General features: G+C 31.5%; 1 protein-coding gene across 1 annotated transcript in view; it reads left to right on the plus strand.

Moving 5' to 3' along the window:
• The window catches only part of LOC107687211 (formin-like), a 96,361-nt gene that overhangs the window by 23,925 nt on the left and 61,650 nt on the right, over positions 1–10,786 (plus strand). The window contains 3 exon segments of the mRNA XM_016484447.1: positions 7,246–7,491; positions 7,493–7,545; positions 9,644–9,646. Coding sequence (XP_016339933.1) covers positions 7,246–7,491; positions 7,493–7,545; positions 9,644–9,646 — 302 coding nt within the window.

Raw genomic sequence — 10,786 nt, forward strand, 5'->3', positions numbered from 1 at the left:
GATTGGTTGTTACTGTTTACAGTGCGTGGAATGGTGCGCTGTGATTGGTTGTTTCTGTTTACAGTGCGTGTAATGATGCGCAGTGATTGGTTGTTACTGTTTACAGTACGTGGAATGGCGCGCTGGGATTGGTTGTTACTGTTTACAGTGCGTGGAATGGTGCGCTGTGATTGGTTGTTACCGTTTACAGTGCGTGGAATGGTGCGCTGTGATTGGTTGAGCGGATATATCGCATTCTGCAGAGAAGGGAGACTGGCGTTTGTCGCGGTTTGGAAAGAAAGGGAGAAAACATGACAGAATAACTCGGCGGATATCGCATTTTGCGTAAAATTAAAAATGTACTTTTCAATAGCAACCAGATACAATACTGATTTTGGCGGAAACTACATTTTTTTTTAAATGGCGTTTATCGCGTTTTGAAACCAAACTCTTCAAATAATGATGTATCAAAAAATGTACCAAAATGAAGTGGATTTATGATTAAAACAAAGAACAAATATCTGCCAACGGGGTCAGAAAAATACACTTGATTTGAATGATCAACTCACTTCATTTTGATGCAGTACCGTTTCTAGGCATAGGCGAGCTGTGGCAGTTGATAAATCATGTTGTTCACGTGTTAATGAGTAGCAAAGGATTAAGTAGCTGCATTGATTACTTTATGCCACTGATCAGGCTTTTATATGTAGTTTGGGGTAACAAAGGGTTTTATAGGTTTGACTGAAATAATAATGCAATAACTGACACTTTAAATCAATGTTTCAAGCAACAACAACAAAACAATTGAATAAAAAACAGATAAAGACAAAAAGTAGCCATTGATAATATCTAAACATGTATCCAAATGTAATAAAATTAATTTATGTGTGATTTATGTGTAAATTATGTGCAATGTCTTAGCTACTAGGGATAGTTACATAGAGCTATACAGGCATCTAGTGACAACACAATGATATTACAGATAATAAATTGTGCAAAATGTTTATCTTAACAGTCAATTTACAAATAATGCATTCAGATTTGTGGAACTCACAATGCGCTGAATCTCCACAAATTAGTGTCGTTACTATGACAACCAATTTGAATGTGACAAAAAACTGGTGTCTGAAAAGAATGTATATATATATATATAAAATTAATAGGGATTTCGCCTAGGGCGTCAAATTGGCTAGAAACGGTCCTGTTTTTATGTATTTTGATACAATAGTTTTCATACACAAAACCTCTTCTGTCATTTTGCATCTAAATGAATCTTGATTTAAAAAATGTTTGACATTTGTGTTTGGAAAACGAGACAAATACATTTAGGAAAAAAATCAGGTTTTGCATTGTATGTATAGCAGTGTTATTTTAGTATCATTATATTCTCTTATTAAAATTTTGTTTTTATGTTTTATATATTTATTTGTTTTAATTTGTCAAAGTTTAGTTGTTTTTATTAGATTTGATTTTTTTTAATTATGCCTCTATAGTTTTTATGAATTTTGAATTCATTTTTAGTTTTGTATTTGCAGTATTCGTTTTAATTTTAGTTAATTTACGTTGGTTAAGTAAATTTTAAGTTACAGTTTTTTTTTGTTGTTGCTGTTTATTTTTGTCGTTTTGATTAATTATTATGTCTTTCTATTTTTATTAACATTTTCATAACATTTTTTTTATTTTATGTTTTCATTTCAATTTTAGTCAAAGTTTGAGTAATGTTGTTGTTTGTTTTTGTCATTTTTATTAGATTATTTTTTAAATATACCATTGTAATTTTTATTAATATCTTGGATTAGTTTTTATTTTCCTTTTTTTTTTAATTTTAGTCAAAGTTTGTGTAATTTAGTTGTTTTCATTAGATTAGATTTTTTTTAATTATGCCTCTATAGTTTTTATGAATTTTGAATTCGTTTTTAGTTTTATATTTGCAGTATTCGTTTTAATTTTAGTGAATTTACGTTGGTGAAGTAAATTTTAAGTTACAGGTTTTTTTTTTGTTGTTGCTGTTTATTTTTGTTGTTTTGATTAATTATTATGTCTTTCTATTTTTATTAACATTTTCATAACATTTTTTTTATTTTATGTTTTCATTTCAATTTTAGTCAAAGTTTGAGTAATGTTGTTGTTTGTTTTTGTCATTTTTATTAGATTTTCTTTTTAAATATACCATTGTAATTTTTATTAATATCTTGGATTAGTTTTTATTTTCCTTTTTTTTTTAATTTTAGTCAAAGTTTGTGTAATTTAGTTGTTTTCATTAGATTAGATTTTTTTTAATTATGCCTCTATAGTTTTTATGAATTTTGAATTCATTTTTAGTTTTGTATTTGCAGTATTCGTTTTAATTTTAGTTAATTTACGTTGGTTAAGTAAATTTTAAGTTACAGTTTTTTTTTGTTGTTGCTGTTTATTTTTGTCGTTTTGATTAATTATTATGTCTTTCTATTTTTATTAACATTTTCATAACATTTTTTTTATTTTATGTTTTCATTTCAATTTTAGTCAAAGTTTGAGTAATGTTGTTGTTTGTTTTTGTCATTTTTATTAGATTTTCTTTTTAAATATACCATTGTAATTTTTATTAATATCTTGGATTAGTTTTTATTTTTATATTTTTCATTTTTATTTTAATTTTAGTCAAAGTTTTCGTTATTTATTTTTAATTTTTTTAATGTGCCTTTATAGTTTTAATTAATATTTTGAGTTGGTTTTAGTTTTTATATTTTCCGTAAATTTTACATTAATTTTAGTTTTATTTTAGATTTGTTTGTTTTTGTTATTTTTATACATTTTGATACATTTTTTATCTTGATTGACGAAAGTTGAGATATTTGTGCTGGAAAACAAGCCTGAAATACTGAGGAAGACAGCGTTCATTCATGTTCAGTCAGTCTGCCAGAGAAGCGCGTTTGCTCATAGCAGCAGGTCAATGTCTCTCTAGTGTTTAATGTGCTGACCTCTGACTGTAAACAGTGATATTGAATGTGAGGGCAGCGTGAAGGGAGCCGTGATGTTCTGATGAACTCCAGATGCTCCTGGTGGCTCCTCTTATGAAATAAGATGATGCTTTACTGCTGAACTCATCTGTAAATCTGCGACTCAAGAAAACTCTTCGTTATTTCTGACTGTAGAAAGAGTCTGAATGTGATAGAATCAGACGGACTGCACTGGCTGACAATAAGTGATATTCGTCCTCTGGATTTTTGGAGAAAGGACAAAAAACATGATTTTCTTCCTCAGTATTTTTATCTTGTTTTCCAGTACAAATATCAAACATTTCAATCAAGATACATTTACTGGAGACACAAAATAACATTGGATATTAAGTCAAAATTGGATACAAAACAAAATTAAGTGAGTTTATTATTAAAACGAGAACAAATATCTGTATAGAACTTGTTAAAATAATGTTAAAATATTTTGACCCTTTTTTGACCCCATTGGCAGATATTTGTTGTTATAAACTCAATTTGGATCAATTTCTCAGAAAACAACACTTCTTATCCAATGTGATTTTGCATCTAAAGTAAGTGTATCTTGATTTAAAAATGTTTTAAATTTGTATTGGAAAACAAGACAAAAAAAAAACTGAGGAAGAAAATCATGTTTTGCATTGTTTCAGTGTCATTGATATACTGTAATAGTTTTTGTTAATATTTTGTATTAATATAGTTTTTATTTTTATAGTTTTTGTTTTTCATTTTAATTTTAAAGTTTTGGTAATTTTGATGAATATTAGTTTTTTTTTTCAAATATGTCATATTTTGAATTAGTTATTTATATTGTCTGTTTTCATTTTTTTTTTTTTTTTTTTTAAAGTCGTAGTATTTTTGTTGTTGTTTTTTGTTCATTTTTATTAGATTTTTTTTAAATATCTATATATATATTTATTTAATATTTTGAATTATTTTTTAGTTTTATAATTTTCATTTTAAATTTAGTTCATATTTTAATAATTTTGATGTTTGTTTTTGTTTTTTTATTATATTTTTCTCCAGATATCTATATGGTTTTTATTCATTTTTATTATTTATTACTGTTATTTTATTATTCTTTATTTATTAATTATTAATATTATTATTTAAACTAAGCTAACCAAGTTAAACTGAACGAAAATGATAAATGTTTCCTTGGTAACTAGCTTAAAACAAAAGTGATTTATTTTAGTTTAGTTTTAATAAACAGTGATAACCCTGATGTTTTTATTGTCCGTTGCATACTAATAGTAATTGCTTGTTGGTGTGTGGGCGAATCGCTAAAAACTAGTTTCCTTTTTCTCGCGCCATGTGCCAGTCTTTGTCTGAGTGCACGTGTGTATTGATTTTCTGTTGACTTGTGGGTAAATAAAGAAGTGAGGCATTGGATAAATGCGGCTTTGTGTTTGCTTATGATGTGGAGTCATGTGTACCCTCCATCCAGCACGTCTCCTCCAAAGACGCCTTGACTTCCCGAGGCAGAAAAGAGGCTGCGAGTCACAAAGACCCCATTCACAACCTCCTGCGCCTCCATCAAGCCATTCATAATCATGTGTGAGGGTGAAGGGAAAGTTATTATATTTTTGAATGGATGTTGGGTTTTATACACGTGTGACGTGTGATCGAGAAGTTCTTGGATGATTTTATTATTTGTGTACAGTATTTTTCTTGGTCTTTATGAATGAAGTGTGGTGTGTAGTCTGAGGTGTGCAGTACTCTCTGGCCCAGCACTAATGAATGTGACAGGCTTATTTATCACGGTTTAGCTCAAGCCTTGGGACAAATTACTCATCCACCTTTAAACACATCCTCACTGTATCAGACACCACAGCACACTGACTCAGAAACAAATGCATGGATCTGAGTCAGAGTACAGGGTTTAATTTAATGTGAGTCAAAATGAGGAGGCAGTGAAAAACTGAAGTATTCATTACCATGTTCTTAAAGGGATAGTTTACCCCAAAATAAACATTCTGTCATCAGTTACTCATCCTCATGTCTTTTCTTTTTTTGTTCAAATCTGTATGATTTTCTTTATTTTTAGGAACACAAAAGGTTTTTTGAAGAAGTTTGTTTTTGTCCATGTTTGTCCGAGCAGTGGGATTCTAAATTAAACTGGATGACCCAGTGACTATAGGGGATAAAAAACACATTGTCCAAAATTATCGTGTTTTTTTTTTCCAAAGAAGAAAGAAATGTCTCTGTGGAACATTTCCAAGTTATTTCTGTCATTAATGTTTTAAAACGTTCAAAAAGTTTGAGGTCAGTAAAATTTGACCGACAGTTTTGCTATGTTTTTGAAAGAAGTTTCTTATGTTCACCAAGGGTGCATTTATTTGATCAAAATACAGTCAAAATATTAATACTGTAATATAGTAATATTGTGAAATATTATTACATTTTAAAAGAACTGTTTTCATTTTAAAATGTAATTTATTAGTGTGATGGCAAAACTGAATTTTCAGTTTTCAATTTTGTCTTTTTTAAATTATTATTCTATTTTTATTATTATCAAAGATAAAAACAGTTGTGCTTCTTAATATTGTTGCAGAAACAGTAATACATTTTGTTCAGGATTCTTTAATGAACATGAAGTTCAAAAGAACAGTATTTTGAAATAGAAAACTTTTGTGACATTATAAACGTCTTTACTGTCATTTTTGATCAATTTAATGTGGCCTTGCCGAATGAAATAAATAAATAACTTTCTGACCTTAAACTATTAAATGATAGAGTGCATCTCCAAGACCTCCGTTAAAGAGTGCTTCATCTGGAAATATGAACAAACATCATGAGGAACTCTCTTCTTTAAAGAAGCAGTTTTATATACATTCTAAATGTATGCCCTTTATTATTTTTTTGTAATACACAAAAATATATTTATTTCCATGAGTACCTACAATATGCATCATAATGCATGCATCAGATATCATATTGCAGTTTGCATGTGCATAATTTCTTCTCAATCTGAAGATCCTCATAACATAAACCACCAACTGGCTCTGCCTTACCCATTTCATCTGGTTTATTTGTTTTACACAAACACTCATGTGATACTTATTTATTTATTTTTCACTTAGTGAGAGGCTTAATGCGTAACAGCTGGGAACAGGAAACCCTGCAACAATACACTGATTTACATAAGGCTCTCTCTGTACCTTCCCCTTTGTTTTTCTAGTATGCCCAGCTCTAGTACTTTGAGAGGTAGAACACTTTGATTTATGCATTAATATGCATGCTCATGCATGAGCACAGTCCCTGCTTTTTTTTCCTGACAGCAGAAATGCCGTCAGCGGTTCTTATCGCCATAATGATGCTCAGAATAAGAGATGATGGTCTGTTGTCATCCTCACTGTTTTATTGTGGCTATTTACTGTGAATATTGAGGTAGACCCACACCCCCCCCACCCATGATCCCAATTTGGAGCTTAACTGCCAAGCAGTCAACCTTGTTGAGTTCATATGACTCAATCCCCAAAGGCCCTACAAACTGTGAGGGCATCGATAATTTTCATATTCATATACAAGAGGTCTTTCCCTGGCTCCTTTCATGGTTGATGACTCCTTTGGGAAGCCGTAGGTCTTGGTCATAGAAGAAGGGTTGGGGGAAGTTCAGAAGCACCAGGCTGCTGTAAATCACTTCGAAAGGGAGACGCTGAGTTAATTTGGCTTAAGGCTTAAGCAAGTGTTTGACTGAGCACATGGAGAAGCCCCCCAATACACTACATCCCTACAATCCCACCCTCCCATCTGTTCACCGTGTGCCACATGACCAGAGTGTGTGAGCTGTGCTCAGTGGAAACAGTGAGGGAATTGTTGTTTTTTTTTTTTTTTTTTTTTTTTTTTAAAGTCGTAGTATTTTTGTTGTTGTTTTTTGTTCATTTTTATTAGATTTTTTTTAAATATCTATATATATATTTATTTAATATTTTGAATTATTTTTTAGTTTTATAATTTTCATTTTAAATTTAGTTCATATTTTAATAATTTTGATGTTTGTTTTTGTTTTTTTATTATATTTTTCTCCAGATATCTATATGGTTTTTATTCATTTTTATTATTTATTACTGTTATTTTATTATTCTTTATTTATTAATTATTAATATTATTATTTAAACTAAGCTAACCAAGTTAAACTGAACGAAAATGATAAATGTTTCCTTGGTAACTAGCTTAAAACAAAAGTGATTTATTTTAGTTTAGTTTTAATAAACAGTGATAACCCTGATGTTTTTATTGTCCGTTGCATACTAATAGTAATTGCTTGTTGGTGTGTGTGTGACTCCAGGCGGATTTCGAGCTGCAGATCTTCCAGGTTCGAGGCGAGCATGCGGAGGTCGTGTCTCGTCTGGAGTCGCTCATCGGCGGGATGCAGCGGACGCAGGTGTATAACACCGTCCAGGAGCGCGGCGAGCTACAGGACGTCTGTGTCTCCACAGAAGACGAGCAGCCGCCCAAAAGCTTCCGCAACGTGTGCGTCCAGACCGACCGCGAGACCTTCATCAAAACCCCAGCGGGCGACGGGACCAGACCAACCGGCCTGCCCCATGAAACCGCTCTACTGGAGCCGCATCCAGATTCAGGACAAGTAAGTCTCCACATTTTAACCTAAAAATGATTGTTTCGTCATCATTTACTCCCCTCGTGTCATTCAGACCTGTATGACTTACTTTCTTATTTCTGTCCACCAGAGTTATTATAGTTAACTAAAACTGAAACTGCAACTAAAACCATTAAAAAACTTTTTTTTGTACTTTTAATGACTTAAAAGTTAAGTGAAATAAAATAAAATAATGATTTCAGCTAGTTGCCAAAGCAGCATTCCTCATTTTCATTTACTTTTAGTTAACTTGATTTACTTAAATAACTAAAACTGAAAAAAAAAAATAAAATAAAAACTATATAGACACAAAAAACTACTAAAAATGACAAAAACACACAGCAAAATTACTAAAACTTTTAAGTTAAATTAAAATGAAAACACAAAATATGAAAATAAAAACAATTCAGAATATTTATAAAAACTATAATCGTATGAATGCTGATGTCCACACTGCAAAACATGAGTTTATTACTCGGTATTTCCAGTACAAACATCTAATTATTTTTAAATTAAGATGCAAGCAAAATGATATAAGGTATGAAGATTTATTTTCTGAGAAATTTATCAAAATGAAGTGATTTTAAGATTAAAACATGAACTAATATCTGTCAGTGGAGTCAAAAAAATCAACTTAATTAAAACGGAAAACAAGTGTATTTTTCTGAGCCCATTGGCAGATATTTGTTCTTGTTTTAAGCATAAACACAGTTCATTTTGGTCATTTTTTCAGAAAACAAAACTGCGTATGTTGTCATTTTGCTTTTCAAATAAATGCATCTTGATTTATGAATGTTTAGATATTTGTACTGGAAAACAAAAAAATATTTTTGTTGCAGTGCAAATGATGAAAGTCAATGGGGTCCAATGTTGTTTGGTCTTCAAAATATATTCTTTTTGCATTCCACAGGAGAAAGAAAGAAAATCATACAGTTTTGAATGACATGAGAATAAATGATGACAGAATTATCTTTTTTGCATGTAATAACCCTTTACATATATACAGTCATGTAATGCACTGATCTAGTGTTGCATACTGTGTTTCTGGCCTTAAAGTTGCGATTTAAATACACATTCAGACATCTTTGACACACCGCACAGCTTCTCCAGCTGCTTGATTTTTCCTGTCAGTCTGAAATAAAAAAATATCATATTTGTAGCTCAAACAGTAGATCATGTCGCTCGCAACACCAAGGTCATGGGTTTGATTCCCAGAGAATGCATGAACTGGTCACACTTGGAATGCAAAGATGTAGTGTCTGCCAAATGCATCAATGCAAATGATCATTGAAAAACGCTTAACGTGGCTTAATGCATTAAAACAGTGTTTTTAAAAATACCAAACTCAATAAACATTATTAATAAATCATACTATGTACAGACAAGCAGATATGAGTCCATAATACGAACGCAATGCGTTTAATTACACATTAAGCATTTTCCTTATGGGAGTAAAATGCTTAACGTGGCTAAATGCATTAAAATAGTTAGTTTCTTTTAATACCAAACTCAATAAACTGCTTGTCTGTACATACTATGATTTATTAATAATGTTAATTGAGTTTGGCATTTTTAAAAATACAGTTTTAATGCATTAAGCCATGTTTTATTACATGAAAATTTTTAAATATACTTTTATATTGTAATAATTTCACATTCAATCTTCAAATTAATGTAGGAACAACATAAAGACAGTATATTTTTAATCTCTGTTTAATGGTATGTTTTTTTATGACTGAGAGTATCACTGACACCAATACTACTGATGTCTCTAGGAATTTTTATTATTTTTTTCTCTAATATTTAACCATTCATATATAGTCATTCAACATTACAGTATAATTGAGAGCTATCGTTTTTAACATTTATTAGACTTTAAAAAATGACAACTAATTTAAGTGGACTTTTTTATTACATTTTTTATGTAAGTAAAGAATGTAACAATGTTTACATGTGCCAAATACAGAACCACTTGGACAAACAAACATATATAATTTAAGTGAACTTCTTCACATAAATGTGAACAATCTTCACATAAACCCATTATTCATATTTAGCGTCATATTTAGCTACTTGTGCCCTTCAGCAAGTAGGAAATATACAGAAATTGAATAAAGTTATCAAACACTAAATTCTAAATTAAATATAGATGAATCCTTAAAGCTACAAAAGTTATTGATTTCCTTTTTTTCTTTTACTGCAGAACGTGACGCGGATCTGACACGCATGCTCGTAGTTTAATTCGCGCTTTAATATGAAATGATACAGGTGCTACGAGCACAGTATAACGGCTGACAGGACAGGAAGATTCGTTTTTACTGACATATGACCTGAGAACATCTCATCTGACCGCAGTTCACTGTTGTTCTACTGAAGCTCCTCGTCTCCTGTACTGTTTTCTGCGCTCGTTTGTGTAACGAGGGAGGCGTGACGACAAAGTGGGGATCCAAATGCAAGGCTTTAATAAGAGCGTAGTCAACCAGGCATGGTCAACAACAGCAAACAACGATGGCAGTGGCAAGGCAAAAGAGTAATCCAGATAATCAGGCAATGGTCAGGGCAGGCAGCAAAACAATCATAAACAAGAAAACAGTCCAGGGATCAAAACACAAAGGCAAGGAAACAGAGAAACTAGAAACACGGAAACTTAGAAACCACGGAAGAGCTATACAACATACAATCACCAGCGATGACAGAGAGTGTGTGTGCTATTGTTATAGTCCTACTAATGTGAGACAGCTGTGAACTGATGATCAGATCTGATGAGAGACAGGTGATGCACTTGATGAGTCCGGGCAAAGGATTATGGGAAATGGAGTCCTGAGTGAATGGCAAGGTACAGAATGGAGTGCCCTCTAGAGGAGCTCATGGGCACTCCAGCTGGAGATCATGAAAGTTTGACTCACGTCTGAGGCTGAGGTGAAGTTGGAGTGCGTGTCTGAAAAGTCTCCCGTTTGATGTGGTTGTAAAGACATTCCGCACATCTAAATAAACACAATTCTTCTCAAGAAAAAAAGTGACAGAAGCAGCAATTGTGCAGTTCACAATAATAGTACAAAAGCTATAAACAATTTTTCTCCGAGCAACTTTTTTAGTACAGATCTCCAAATCTGTTCTCAGATTTGAGATTTCAAAATAATCTGAGCTGCTCCAGATACATTGTATAGCTCAAGATCACAACTAGTGACTCTTTTGTGTCTGTTTTTTTTTTTTTTTCTCTCAGAAGGAC

This window comes from Sinocyclocheilus anshuiensis, unplaced genomic scaffold (genome assembly GCF_001515605.1).
Source record: "Sinocyclocheilus anshuiensis isolate Anshui unplaced genomic scaffold, SAMN03320099.WGS_v1.1 scaffold1569, whole genome shotgun sequence".
NCBI lineage: Eukaryota > Metazoa > Chordata > Actinopteri > Cypriniformes > Cyprinidae > Sinocyclocheilus > Sinocyclocheilus anshuiensis.